At 30.2% G+C, this 15,924-nt stretch overlaps 1 protein-coding gene across 1 annotated transcript in view; it reads right to left on the reverse strand.

The window, feature by feature from the left end:
• Positions 1-14,438, reverse strand: part of LOC142320027 (dipeptidase 1-like) — a 633,229-nt gene extending 618,791 nt beyond the window's left edge. Inside the window, exon 1 of the mRNA XM_075357707.1 lies at positions 13,955-14,438. Within this exon, the coding sequence (XP_075213822.1) occupies positions 13,955-14,428 (474 nt within the window). The 5' untranslated portion in view covers positions 14,429-14,438. The remainder of the gene's footprint in view (positions 1-13,954) is intronic.
• Between the last annotated feature and the right edge of the window lie 1,486 nt (positions 14,439-15,924).

Below are 15,924 nucleotides of genomic sequence, written 5' to 3' on the forward strand. Positions count from 1 at the left end.
GAACATTAATGGACTTTTTGCCCGAAAACAAGAATTTAATTAAGGACGTTTATCTTCACAGTATCGTAAGATATTGTCCTATTCTGCGAAACCCACTTCACCGATGGAAATTATCTTCATCTTACCGATTACTCTTATATACGACTAATAATCCGGTCGGTAGAGTGCATGGGGGCACTGCGTTCCTCATATGGAATACGATAAGACATCATCACTTACCGAGTTTCAGCAGTAATCATATCCAAGCGATTTCAATTGAAATTTTTCACTGACTCCGGTCCCTCAAATTATCGGCGGTTTACTGTCCTCCTAAGCACATGATCTCGAGTTAAATATACTTTGAGTTTTTTGAAACACTGGGCTCGAATTTCATTGCGAGTGGAGACTGGAATAATAAACATGTTCATTGGGGAATATGACTTAAAACAACCCGAGGTAGAGCTTTACGGAATTGCATTTTAGACATGCAACTTGATATGATCTGCGGATTTCAATCGACATATTGGCCATCGGATATGAATAAAGAACCGGACCTATGATAGTTTTATGTGACTTCCGGTGTATCATCTGTATACACTTCTGTGAGGATTAGCTACAATTCAACGTCTTATCATTCGCAAGTCCTACTCACTGTAAGCACAATGGTATTTCGGAAGAAGAAACATCCGATTCTAAACGGTAACAAGACAGATTGGGAGTCTTACGGACCTGGAATGAAAATGAACAAACTGGTCATACCCATTGAGTGGAACTGGTCGTCTGACTATGTTACCGAACACCTGACCTCGGTTTTGCAGGAAACAGCCTGGCGCTCAACGCCTGCATACTTACATGAGAGATAAGGTGAAAAGTAATTTAAACAATTTAACTTTTTTCTGTTTTACTATAAAATTGAGCACAATAAAGTAGTGTACGTATTATAAATTTATCAATTTTTATCATAAATTTCCTTTTTACCCAGGTATTATTCTCATTTTTTGGGTAAGTATTGAAGTTTGTTAAGAATTCCCAGCTTTGCATGAACTGCTTTGTACAATACAAATATACATTTATATCAGGGAAGATAAATTCTTTTGTGACTGTAATACCTCCAGTAAGAAAATTATTACTGTTAAAAATTATCCCACTCTCAGAATTTTGGGAATCTTACGTTTTGATATCCTCTCAATCTTAAAACACTTTTTGTTTTTTAATCTCATGTAGATGTTTACAGGTATTTAATTTTGGTGTCTATATATCTCAGAAATAATTTAAATTACAATCATGACATTTTTCTGCGATAACTTTAAAATTGAGATGTACTGATTAATTTAATTACTGAAATGAAAACAATGTTATTAGAAACAGGTACATAATATTAAATAAAAAAATATATTTAATATTAATTAAATATGAATGAATGTTTTGAATATTTTTCCTATTGTTTATTTTTAGCTTATAAGAATATAATAAAATCGGAAATAATGCTGTAGAAAAATGTTGGAAAAAATACAATCCTATTCCAAAATACTTTGTAATTTAAAAAAAGTTTCGTAAATTCTATCCTATGAACGTCAAAAGTTTTTGAATTTGTTTTTGTAGTTAATAATGAGTTAGCAGGAAGGGAACAATAATCAACAATTTTGAGTGTCATTGACAATAAATTTTAATTAGGTAATCTGTTTTTGTCAGATTGTTTCAAGAAATTGTAATTAAAGTGTTTTGCTGTATTATTAGCTATATTTGCAAATATTATAGTAATGAATACTTAAATCTGTAGCTAATCTTTACAAACTGGCCCAACTTCTTACAGCAGTTTAAGAAATCATCCTAGAACCACTTGGTAAACTAAAAAAAATATCGTATATATATATATATATATATATATATATATAAATGAATATATGAGTATGTAAGAAAATTTTCTATGATGTGTGTTTGAATGTGTATTACCACCTGAGGCTTAGAGAATTTTAAGTGAAAGTTGTGTATTTAATTTACAAGTTTGTATAGTTGATTGGTTAACCCAAGAAATTAATAAAGGTAATATTTATAAGTAAAATATGTCTTTTTATTATATTTTTTATTGTATATATATGTATATACATGTATATATGTATGCATAGTATATATGTATATTTGTAAAATTTGTTGCTAAGGTAATATGATTAGATTTAAATCTTGCTAACACAGGTGGCCTTCGGAGGTAAAAAAAAGTATCAACTTATATTAGGATATTAATGAAGTTTAAAGAAAAGAGAAATATCAGTGTAATGGATAATTTTAACAGTTCAATAAACTTCAGTAATAGATTAAACATTTGCGGATTAAGAAGAAATGCATAATTTTAAATATATAATGCAGGTTGACGCAATATTCAATATATGGAATGTATTGTGCCGATGTACAGTAAGTAATGAAAGCTATTGTAGTGCCAATGTTATGGTACCCAGTTTTAAAAATTACTTCAACTTCTAAACATTTTGTCATATCAGAAAAACGATACGACATTTCTGTAAGGATCTTATCCTTTGTAACATTGCTTAATTCTTTTTATCTTAAAATGAACATACCGGTTAGTCACAATTATGTGAATATATCGATTTTCAACTTTTTTTTAAATACTTTACAAACTTTTATACTCTTTTTTCTTTTAATTTATAACTCTTTAATTAATCAAAATGAGAAATAACGAGAAGTATTTTTTGTCCTCTTTAATTCTACTTTTTTATATGAAGCAAAGCAGAATCGATTTTATTTAAATATACGTTGAGATTTCATAACTCCAACATGAATGAATTAATCTCCCTTAGCACATCTCGAAAAAGGAAATCGTGTTATATTTAAAATTGAACAACAACATATCAACTAAATTTGATTTTCAAAGAATGCATTTTTATCTAACATTTTCATACATGAAAGATTTTATTTAAACGTTTTTAACAATCTAAAAGCAAATAAAATTTATACAGGGAAAAAATATATTTAAAATCAACTATCGGAAACAATTTTATCGTAATCAAATTGGGAAACTAATTTTCTGGAATTTGAACCCAACACTTAATAGTTATAGTCTTGTCATCGTGGAGTAATATTTGTTTGGAGGGAAAAGCTTTAAGAAGAAATATTTGTTAAAAAATTAAAATATACTACAGAGAAAATCTTCAAAAATCATTATTAACCATTAATAAAATGTAAGATAAAATTAGATAAAATGTAAGATCTGAGGAATGAAATATTTCAAAAATAACTAAAAAGAGAACAAATATCAGCTATGTTTCTTTTAATTATAAGAAACATAGCTATAATTCTTGTAATGAAATTTAAATTGGTTCATTGTTTTATTTTTTCAATTGAAAAATAATTATTATATTATTTTTCAGCTGAAATGATACACAAAGCGTTCTTTGTAACAATAAAGGAAACTTGTAGCATTAACTAAAATCAAAAACAGAATACTAAAAACAACATTTTACTAGAATAAAAAATAAATCTTTAAATGATAATAAAACAAAACCTGACAAATATACTTTAAAATATTTAAGATTATTTTAAATGTGTAGTTACCAATTCTAAACTGATAAATTTCTTTTTTTAATGCAATTTAATTTTAAAATATTAAACATTTTTTATATAATTAAGCAGGGTAATAAAAAACCCAGCTGTTATTAACTGAAATTATTTACGTATAAATAAAATATCTCAGTTCTGTGAAATAAAGAATCGTTTTGGGTATGTATTTTGGGCGATGTGTATATGGTACTGTAAAAAACGTAATTAGAGAATATCAGTATTCTCCGGTGCATGTCGACACATACGAAATACGTCGGTGAATGACCGAAGTGTTTGTTTATGTTATATACATTCGGACATCGCCGCTATATGTTGACAAGCACAGATAAGTTCTGGTGGGGGTCGAAACGATTACTAGCCCATTACCAATCAATAAAGTAAGTAGATTAAGAGAAAACCTCGTAAAAAAAGGAAGTTTAAATTTAAGTGAAATATATATTTTTGACTTTTTTACTTACACTAGCTTTGCTTGCTAATCTCGTCTTTTAATTTTGTCTTCAGTCATTTAACTGGTTTGATGCAACTCTCCAAGATTCCCTATCTAGTGCTAGTCGTTTCATTTCAGTATAACCCCTACATCCTACATCCCTAATAATTTGTTTTCCATATTCTAAATGTTGCTTGCCTGCACAATTATTTCCTTCCAGCTGCCTCTCCAATATTAAAGCGACTTTTCCAGGATGCGTTAATATGTGGCCTATAAGTCTGTCTCTTCTTTTAACTATATTTTTCCAAATGCTTCTTTCTTCATCTATTTGCTGAAAAATTTCTCACTTTATCCACTCATCTGATTTTTAACATTCTCCTATACCACCACATTTTAAAAGCTTCTAATCTTTTCTTCTCAGGTACTCCGATCGTCCAAGTTTCAATTCCACATAAAGCTACGCTCCAAACATACACTTTCAGAAATGTTTTCCTGATGTTTAAATTAATTTTTTTATGTAAGCAAATTATATTTCTCGCTCGTTTCGCCTGTGCTATTCGGCATTTATATCGCTCCTGCTTTGTTCATCGTTAGTAATTCTACTTTCCAAATAAATTCCTCTACCACCATAATCTTTTCTCTTCCTATTTTTACATTCAATGGTCCATATTCGTTATCTCTACTACATTTCATTACTTTCGTTTTGTTCTTGTATATTTTCATGCGGTAGTTCTTGCGTAGAGTTTCATCCATGCCATTCCATGTTTCTTCTATCTTTTTTACTCTCAGCTAAAATTATTATATCATCAGCAAATCGTAGCATCTTTATCTTTTCACCTTGCACTTTTTACTCCGAATCTAAATTGTTCTTTAGCATCATTAACTGCTAGTTCTATATAAAGATTAAAAAGTAACAGAAATAGGGAACATCCTCGTCGGACTCCATTTTTTACGGCTTTTTCTTATGTTCTTCGAATATTACTGTTGCAGTTTGATTCCTATAAATGTTCTTATACCTTTATACTTGAACCCTAGATTTCTTAAAATGCTGAACATTTTATTCCAGTCTACGCTATTAAATGCCTTTTCTAAATCTATAAATGCTAAGTATGTTGGTTTTTATTTCTTTAATTTTCCTTCTGCTATTAATCTGAGCGCTAAAATTGCTTCCCTTATTCCTATACCTTGGCTGAAACCAAATTGGTCTTCTAACACTTATTCGGCTTTCCTCTCAATTCTTCTGTACAGAATTCTAATTAAGATTTTTGATGCATGAGTAGTTAAGCTAGTTGTTCTGCATTCTTCACATTTATCTGTTCCTGCTTTCTTAAATCCTTTAATGCTCTATTAAATTCAGATCTCAGTACTGTATCTCCCTTTTCAACCTCTTCTACTTCTATAACACCAGTCTCTAATTCATTTCCTCCGTATAACTCTTCAATATATTCCACCGACCTATCGACCTTTTCGTTTGTATTATAAATCGGTGAACCATTTTTTTTTTAATACATTGTTAGATTTTAATTTATGTATCACAGAGTTCTTTTTAACTTTATTTTGTGCTCTATTTCACCAATGATCATTTCTCTTTCCACTTCTGAAAACTTTTCTTTTATCCACTCTTCTTTCGCTAATTTGCACTTCCTGTTATAGTATTTCTTATTGTCGATAGTTCCTTTTACCTTCTTCATCATTAGCATTCTCATATTTTCTACGTTCTTCCATCAGCTGTAATATATCCTATGATATCCAACGTTTTCTACTAGTTCTCATTGTCCCGCCTAACTTCGCTTCTGCTGATTTAAGAATTTCCTTTTTAATATTCTTCCATTCTTCTTCTATATTTTCTATTTTATCGATTTTACTCAGACATCTTGCGATGTGCTCCTCAAAAATCATCTTTACCTCCTCTTCATCAAGCTTCTCTAAATTCCACCGATTCATCTGACACCTTTTCTTCAGGGTTTTAAACGCCAATTTACATTTAGTTATCACTAAATTATGGTCGCTATCAATTTCTGCTCCAGGATATGCTTTGCAGTCGATGAGTTGATTTCTAAATCTTTTTTTAACCATGATATAATCTTCCTGATAACTTACAGTATCACCAGGCTCTTTCCATGTGTATATTCTTCTAATATGATTTTTAAACTGCGTGTTGGCAATTTGTAAATTATATTTCGTGCAAAACTCAATAATAAGTTGGTCCCCTTTTCATTAATTTTGCCCAGCTCGTATTCACCCACAACATTTCCTTCCTTGCCTTTTTAGATGCCTGCATTCTAATCTCCAAATCTCCCCGAACCGGGGACTGGTTTACCTCTGGAATATTTTACAAAGGGAGGCGCCTTCATATTTGTTAGATGAAAATGCAGAGAGCCACATTTTCTTGAAAAAAAGCAGCCGTAGTTTTCTATTATTTTCAATGGCGCAGTACTCAGAAGATTGAGTGATGCTGATATGGCCGTTTAAGACCTCCTTATTTATGCACTTAACAACTTCTGAAAGAGCTGCTGCCCCCTTTCAGATCAACCTCGTCTAATTAACGTTAAATATACAAATTATACATGATATTCTCCAAATTGCAGACGATTAATCAAATTCACCGTATTCAGCATGCAGTAATCGTGAAAGTTGAATAAAAATATTTTTATAAAAAAAATTGAAAAAAAAGGCAATTCATTTATTTATTTGTATCGTTCTCGTTCATTCATGCAGTTAACATATTCAGTTTATCCTGATTGGCCCTTTCAATTTATAAACACTAAAAATTTGATGACATCTTTTTATAAATGCGGTGAATTTATTCATCGCTTCCAATGTTGGAGAATAATATGTATAGTCAACCCCCACCAGAGGTTATCTGTGTTAAAATAGCTTTAATTCGCTGATAGTGATAGGCATAAAGTTTCTGCTAATGCAAAACTTTCCAAACTGTTGAGTTATTAATATTGAACTCTAAGGCCAGCTCTCTAATACTCTTTTTGGGACAGTTACATATTTCATCTAACCTCCCTCCACGAATTTAGGTGTACATATTGAACGTAGTCTTCCTAATTTATCAGCTTTTTCAGATTTTAAGCTGCGAATCTCTGAGCCGTCTATGAATGGATAAAAACATTGTGTGAGAAGGTAACATTCGATTACAGCCGTCTCGCCTCAAGGGAGTTGTAACGTGGGAGTCCGTACATTAAATGCATATCAGCTATTTCTAAGATAGTATAAACATAATTCACATTACCGGCCATGGTGAATAAGATAATGGTAAAAAAGATAATTAATTAACTCGTGCAGCACAGATTCACTTGGTCAATAGCAAAAGACAAACTGAATATTAATTTTTGTTTACGTTTACGTTTACAGTAATACTTGTTAATTGCATGTGTTTTATTGTAAATTATTTTTCAATACTAATATTATTTATTATTATAATATTTTCAATTCGTAAAGGCATTTAATTTTATTTGGGAGGAAATGAAAACAGGTTTTTTAATCTAGTGACTCACTTCAAGAAGTTTTGCCATTACTTGGTTATTTACGAACAGATTTAAGGAATAAGATTTAAGAATAAATAAGGTGTCACTTTCTTTGTCATAAAACGCTTATTATTGTTTGTAAAATATAATAATTAAATAAACCAGCGGTTGGAAAGATATTTACAATTAAAACGTTAACATGGCTGTCATTATGAAATGATTTGAGAGATTAGATTCGTTATTTTTGTACAAGTAAACCTCTAGGTACCCTAGTAGTATAAGAAATTTCAGCACAATACGATGAATCCATCCATGAGAAATAAATTTTTATTTTAATAATACAAAGTGGCGGATAACCGGAAAAATAAGGTTTACGAACATTATGTTTTTTTTCTTTATTTCGATGTGGGGACTACATTGGTCAAACTTTCCCAAGCTTTGTATAATTGTTGGTACATTTTTATAAAGTTAACCTTTTAATCTATCTACACGTAATAGCATTCGTTACATTTTGCGATACAAATTCCTGAATTATTGTACGGATTTGTATTTTTTTCAAAGGATGGAATATGAAGGTAAAAATATGCTTTACATGGTAAATGCTATCATTAGTTTACATGCTATTTTGCATCCGTGAATTTTTTTTCTATAGTCACTTTGAACGTATTCTTAATAATGAATTTACTCTCTTTAAATAAGGTTTTTTTTACTATTTAAAGATGTTTTTTATCGATATTATTAAATATTTTTTTTATTTATTTTGATTGTTCAATTATTTGATTAAAAACCAATGTGTTATGTTGGTACTGTCGTACTCGTATAATTAATTTGTTATTTTTTTTAAAGCTGTACACATGTGCGCATCTAAACGCTGTTTTTAACAGTTTTTTTAAATAATTTTTCAACCGTTTTAAATATTTTGTAAACTGAAGATTCTACTTAAACTGCAAATATTACTTAATATTATTTAGCAGAATCGTTTAGTAATATCTATCTTAAATAACTTAATGTATGTATGTGTGTGTTCACGCGCGCGCGTGTGTAATTCATTACTATTTTTTACTTAAAAATAATAAATTTTATAACTTTTAATATTCATAAAAATTTCGGTATACATTTTTTTTTGTTTTTATAGAGTTGTTTAGTAAAATCTCAAAAACTGAGGTAGATCTAGATAATTCTTTTATCACTGTTTTTATTATACTTTGAAAATGATTTTGTGCATAAATTTAACCAAATACTTTTATTATTGGATAACAGTACGGCATAAATAGAGAGCCTGTCTTATTTTATTCAATGTCCTTTTTCACATGGCGATGTTTGTAATAGCAAACTCTGTTAAGTTGTTTAACTGGAAGCTACCAGGTTCCGGAAGTAAAATTTTGAAAAAGGCTAAATTTAATTTTAAGGAAAAATTAATTTTTAATATTTACTAAGGAATATACCAAAAATAAATTAAATTAAACCTTCTTTCCTTTCAGTAAAATCATTTTTGAATTTACAAACTCAAGGATATTTCAATGAAACTTTCTGTTAGAAAATATAATCTAAAACAATCTTCCTTTGAAATTTGTTTTTCATTTCGAAAGGAGAACGAGGGGAAAACCGATTTCTTTTCGGAAAATCGATTTCATGATTTACTCACTGAGGAATCATATTTGGTTAAAAATTAAAATAATGAAAATTAAAGAACCTAGAATGCTAAACAATTTTTCCCATTGTAAGAGAACTGTTTTAGTACTGCTGGAAAAATAATTTAAAAAAGAATTTCAAAGGGCAATAAATAACATTGGGAAAAGTTATCGTATTGAAGTTTTTGAAATTTTGGCCGATGATTTTTTTCAAGGTAATAGATAATAACTGGTGATATATGGAGGCAAATAGAATACAATAACTTCTTTTTCTGAAAATAGATTAAAGAAATAGTTAATTAACAAAAAAACCGGTGTTTGAAATTGAATTAATACTTAATTCAATTAGGCCTTGGTTTTTTTATTAACATTTTATTTATAGTCGCTCAATAATTAAAGTTATTAGCGACTGAAGTGTAACTGTAAATGTGTAGTTAAATGTGTAGTCTTGCACAGACTCAGGCCGACCATTCCTGAGACGTGTGGTTAATTAAATCCCAACTACCAAAGTACACCGGTACCTGTTGGTTTCTACATAGTATTAAAATTTGAATAAAAGCAACGACCTTTACCAGGATTTGAACCTAAGAACTCTCTGTTTTCAATAAATAATATTATTTTTTTCAACAAATAATACTTGAATTACATAATATACTTTATATTTTGAAAATATTCCAATTTAAAAATTAAAATATTTTGTTGAACAACTAAAATTACTATCAATAAATAAATTTATGTTCATGAATTGAAGAAATAGCTTGGAAAAAATTGCAATGACATTAAATTACCGATTCAAATTTCTTTTTATTTGATTACAAGATAGTTTTTTCACACAAAATACTAACATAATAACAGTGATTTTTTTTTTTTTGCTCTCTTACTACCGGATATTGAAAATATGAAGCTAATGTGTTTCTTGTTGAATTAAATAGAACATTACCTACAAAATAAGAGACACTTAACATTTTTCAAACACTGCAGGTCCTCTTTTTCATGTGTACACCTATCTGAAGAAACTAACACCCAGACGAGGTGAGGGTTCTTTCACGAGCATTTCAACCTTCATTATCTGCTATTCTATTTTTGAAGAGGTCGTTTTTACCTCTAACTTCTTCCTTGCGCTCGTTCTGTTACCTCAACGTCTGTATATTTTCTTTTTTTTCAATAATAAGGTGATATTCCTAATAGTAGACTAGTATGTAGTCTATATATGATATTCTATGAATAGCCGTAAAAATAAATGTTATAATTAAAGAAAAATATTTTTATAATATTGCCTTTAAAAAGGAATTTCAGGAATAATTCTAATAATATTAAGATTAATTATACGTATATTATATATTTTAGGAAACAATATCTATTTCACACATAAGTTTTTCAGTGCCCTGCCTACGGCTGGGCGAATATTATGATGACTGGAATTTTCACTGCGCGACTAAATAATATGTAATAAAATTTAATTGTTAATTTCTAACTGATTTTTTCAACAATTTTTAAACAAAGGTCAAGGTTCTCAATTCGACCAGAATAAACCTTTTTTTTATGTAAATCTTTTAACTTTACAATTTATCAAATGGGCATTTCAATGATTCTTTTTTTGTTAGAGTTGGACAAATTTAATTTTTGTCAAGTTTAGCCTTTGCTTGTACTAAAATTAGTGGGTAATGATGAAATTAAAATCAAAGATAAAGAAAAATCCAAAAGTATTAATTTTGTATTTATCATTTAGTTTTTCTTTAAAAGAAAATACTCTATTTTTAAAGTATTTTGTGTGAAAAAAGTTCGTAGAGGATTTGATAGAATATTTTATTCTCTCACACAAAACAGTCTAAAAAGTAATCAGTTTTTTTACTGCTGGAACACCATTTGTGAAATATTAGTGAATATGGAGCCAAAATATGCTTACGTACTTAAAAAAATTAGAAGCCTGCTTTATTTTTTAACTATTACAGTCTAATTGGCATTGTTTCTACAACAACTTAATAAGGAACAGAATTCTAGGAGGGCCCGTAGAAAAAGGGTTAACGGCAAAGTAGACAATATCAGGAAGCCAATATTTCTGCAGGTTCCCTCATCCTTAGCAAGGATCCATTTTTAGGAATGTAGGGATCCAATGCTATTAAAAGCGTTGTTTTTCGTAAATAAAAATTTACATAAGATTGAATTTAGTTAGCTTTATATTTAAAGTACTCGGTATAATACTATAATACCTTATCGGATATTACAAGTGTTTTCTCATAGAAAGTAGCACGTGAGGAATTTTACCAATTAATATTAGAGCTAAAGAGCTAAGGATGCAATACTCTTTATCACATATTTACAAGGAAGTTGCTTATTAGGTATTGTAAAAGATTTTTTTTTTGTATCAATCCCAATCAAAAATCTTCCGCATATTGCAAGTAATGATATTTCAATGAGCAACGAGTATTACTGGTTATACCCTATTATCACGTTATAGCATTTTAGTTAGATACTTATTTTCATATATTCAATTTTTTAAATCATTATAAAAGCTTTTTTGGAATCAGTTCAGAAAGTTGCATAGAATATTAAAACTGGCATAAATTACTTATTTCCAGAACGTCTTGATTTCCTCCACCAGATACTTATATATTTATTTTCTTATTCCTTTCTTGTAATTTTGAACATAATCATTCAATAAATTAATGCCAACAGCGGCGTTATTTAATAAAATTAAAGAACGCCTGGTTACTTTATAATAGAACAGTTATTTTTAAGAAATATTTACAGACGGTTTTATTAATTCTTTATTTATTAGCGAACAGTTTTTGGAAGTATGCTGTTAGCTAATTCATGGCTACACAGATTTCTCTTAATAATTCCTTTATCAGTGCCTACTTATCTTTATTTCTGATATAGAAAATAATTTATTCAAAAAGCTATAGCTATAGCTAGCTATAGTTTCTCAATTTTGTTAAGGTTTTTGCAGTAACTGCTGGTATTGTTAGCTTTATTCAGTACCCATCTAAATTTCTCTGGACAGTAAAAGTCCTCCTAAAAAGTCTACAGACAAAGCAATTCCAATTAGACCAAGCAAACAATAAGGACACAGAAACCCAAAGAATTCCTTACATCCTTAACACGGATCAGATTGGCGTTTATCAAAACCCTACAGAAAACTAGTATGGAGAAAAGGATCAAATGTAATAGGAAATAATGATAGTAAAGGAGCAATATGGACCCAAAGTAACTAAAACAAGGTAAAGGAACAAAGGGACCCAAAGAGTGACTACCCGCATGAGACGCATTTGTCCCTTCCAAAAAAAAAAAAAACATTCATCTCGAATGAGAGATTAAGGAGGTATTTTTATCCAGATAGATGCAGCAAGTTACTAATAAATAATTTCTATAGACTAGCCGGTATTGTGTGTCTTGTGTGTCATTTAACTGAATTTTATTAATTATTTTACAAAATTTTTAATGTAGTGAGTCACTAATAACAGATGAAACCTATAGGACTGATTCTTTACGCATAAATCAGATAAGATTATTATTCTCAAACATCTTAACTAGGAAAATGCATTTAACTCTTTACTAAATAAATTTAATTTTGAATTTTTTCGTGTATACTTCTTAGTTGTGTTTTACTCCAAAAATTAAAATAAAATCGTCTTTAACGTAAAAAACGTTTTTCTGTAAAATAATTTCAATAATTTTTTTGTACTACCAATCTCAATAGTAATGAGTATGACAAAACCATTAGTGTAATGTGAATGATAAACTTTTATTCTGTCGCATTACGGTGAAAATTCATGTGAGTCACTAAAAACAAAATCATCAAAATTAATGTTATCCTATATTCTAAATACTGCTCACTTTAATTGTTCAAGCGATTGTTTTTTTTTACTTTTTTATTTAAGTAATGGTCCATATCCTATATAAATTTAAAAATCAATTATAAATATAATAATGACAGTAAAGTGTCGTTAACAAAATATAACTATCATTGAAATCAAAAATTAGATCATTTACGATTGAAGATAATTGATGTGATTGTACGTTTACGAATTAAAATAGATTATTCCTAATTTTAATAAAAGTCAAATAAGACATGTAACATAAAGAACTAAAAAGCTATAAAAGTAGATGTTTATAGAACTAAAAATTAGTCTTCGCACTTCTAAAAATGGCATTATAAAATTCTTGAATGAATAATATTTTTCTTGTAATATTTTTTGTCATAATGGCAGGTTAAAATATTACTTTCCTATGTAAAATATAAACAGATGAAAGCTTAGCTGTAACAACTTAATGGTATCATCTAATCGTATAATTTTCTCAATTTTGTTCTCGAGGTACCTACCATTTGCTGTTTGACCAATCATAACCACACATTATCATTATCATATATGGCAAACACATCTGCTTTAAACTTGTACTGTGTTCTTAACTTTACTTCAAAAAAGAAATTGTTTAAAAATCGTACGAGAAATTTTGTTATAACATTTCGAAATTTATAAATAATGTACAAATTTCAAACTTATTATTTTTTTCTAAATCAAATGAATTAAAGAGGAGGAATATAATCTATCATTTTGAGTCACATTTCTGAAACTGTAATCGCAAAATAGATATCTCATTTAAAATTATTATTTACAATTTAAATATATATTCTGATAACAAAAAGTCAACTTTTAAGCAATTAATAAACAACAATTTAAATATTTAGAAAATAAATTGAGCACTATCGAGGTGCAGGACCCAGTAGCTTTCTTTAAAGAAAATAACATAAATAATTTTTTTCTATTTTACAAAGATTTATCTTAATAAATATACGTTTTAAATTTTATTTTACTAACTTAGTCGTTTATCAATAAAATAAAAAATAATAATTCTTGTAGACATACCTCTCTTAACTGCCGATAATTTCCATTTACAAGATGATCACACGAACATCTGCAATCAGGCATTTGACCAAGAGCAATAATTTCCTCATCGTCTTCTGATTCAGACTGAAGACCTCTACGACTGTACCTGCTGCTACTGCGAGAAGCTAAACGGACTCTTGGTTCAACGGTTTCCCGTCCGTCGTAGATAACAACCGATTGACTGGGAGCCGGTGGGCATGGAGGAATATCATCTGGATAATAATGATATCGCCAATCTTCTTCACAGCAGCAAACCTCATAACTTCCACCGGTGCAATAAGGCGGCGTTTCTACACACACTTGATATATATCACGACGACTGTTAGCAGATAATAATACCCTTTGATCTTCCCCACAGCTTCGCCTTCGTGGTTCCTCTTGACATGTTCTTACATCTTGGGAATCCAACCTTGTTTCTTGATCATTTCTACTGTACTCGGCGTACCGGTGCATCGCGGAACACCTCCCTGTGAATAATCGAATACTACTATTAAACACTGTATAGTAGCAATTGTAAAATACTAGTAGTAGATGATAATGTTTTAACAAATTTACTGAATTTTTTACTATGCATCTATTAATTATTAGATGTAAATTTTTTGTGCAACCCACATTTGTTTGGCTACTAGACAATAAATCTTTAGATCAAAAACTAAATTTTAAAATTTACTTATGTGGTTAAATTAAATCTTAAAATAAGCTTGTTTTTTCAAGAATATTTATATTGATATTATTTAGGAATATCTTGACCCCGTAGGGAAAGACACCCACCATGTGACAGTTGCGGTCGCCACGTCACCCCCTCCGTACTAAACCCTTATGGGCTTTACCAGAGGTCATCTTCAAAACCTCGGCAAAAGGCATCTCTCAGCCTTGCTCTTGCCTCAGTCAGGATGCCAGCGATGTGAAGGCCACCTGTGACTTTCCCATCGGTGTACTTAATACCTCAACCTACCGTTGACGCTGAGGCACTGCCGAATGCAGAACTGAAAGAGGGACGGAAACGGTCTCTCCCGCTCTCTCCCGTGCTACCTCGCGTAGGCCTGCCCAACATCTTTCCTTCAGTGTCTGACATTATTTTTCACTAAAAACTTAACCAAATGAAAGTAAATATAAGGTAATAGTTTATTTACAAACGTATATTAAAAAAACCAACCAAAAGCAGTACCGTTGACAAAGCGATCGGCTAATAGCAAGCCACCCATTATAAATATAATAAAAATATAATAAAAATAATAATAATAAATGACAGAGACTGAACAACTACAAAACAATATATGTTATTACATAACTATATAACAATATATGTTATTTTTGTTGTTAGTTAACAACAAAAATAACAAAGAAATAGCAGCCCCCCTTGAAAGCGGTATAAATAAATAAACCGCTACCAAGCTAGCCTAGATACCTACATAACTAAACATATTAATATTACCAATATTCAAACTCATGTCAATAATATTTCAACTCATATCCAAGAAACTTGTTCCAAAGCAGGAAGAACGATCAAAAACTTGCGCATGGTATTAACGAACATGGCTGGACCGCGATCATCAAGGAGAAAGTTGTTCGCGCACGTGATTAATTCGGTGCTCCTCTACGGTGCACCAATGTGGACTAAAGCATTAGATGTCGAACGTTACAGAAGAAGTATGGAAGGGGTGCAGCGACGAATGGCTCTTCGGGTGGCGTCCGCATATTCTTCAGTCTCAACGGAAGCTTCACTGGTTAGGAATACTGGTGCGGGTAGGAATACCCGCACTGAAACAGGTGGCCAGGATGAGGAAAAGAGTGTCTGAGGGGGAACGGAGGAGCACGGTCTAGAATGACATGATCGGGGAGTGGCAAGCTAGATAGATGAAAAGTCACAACTAAAGGGAGATGGATGTATCGACTGATAAAAAGATAGGACCCTGGGCCGAGAGGGAATTGGGGGAGCTCAGTTACTG

The sequence above is a fragment of the Lycorma delicatula genome, chromosome 2 (genome assembly GCF_047948215.1).
Source record: "Lycorma delicatula isolate Av1 chromosome 2, ASM4794821v1, whole genome shotgun sequence".
Lineage (NCBI taxonomy): Eukaryota > Metazoa > Arthropoda > Insecta > Hemiptera > Fulgoridae > Lycorma > Lycorma delicatula.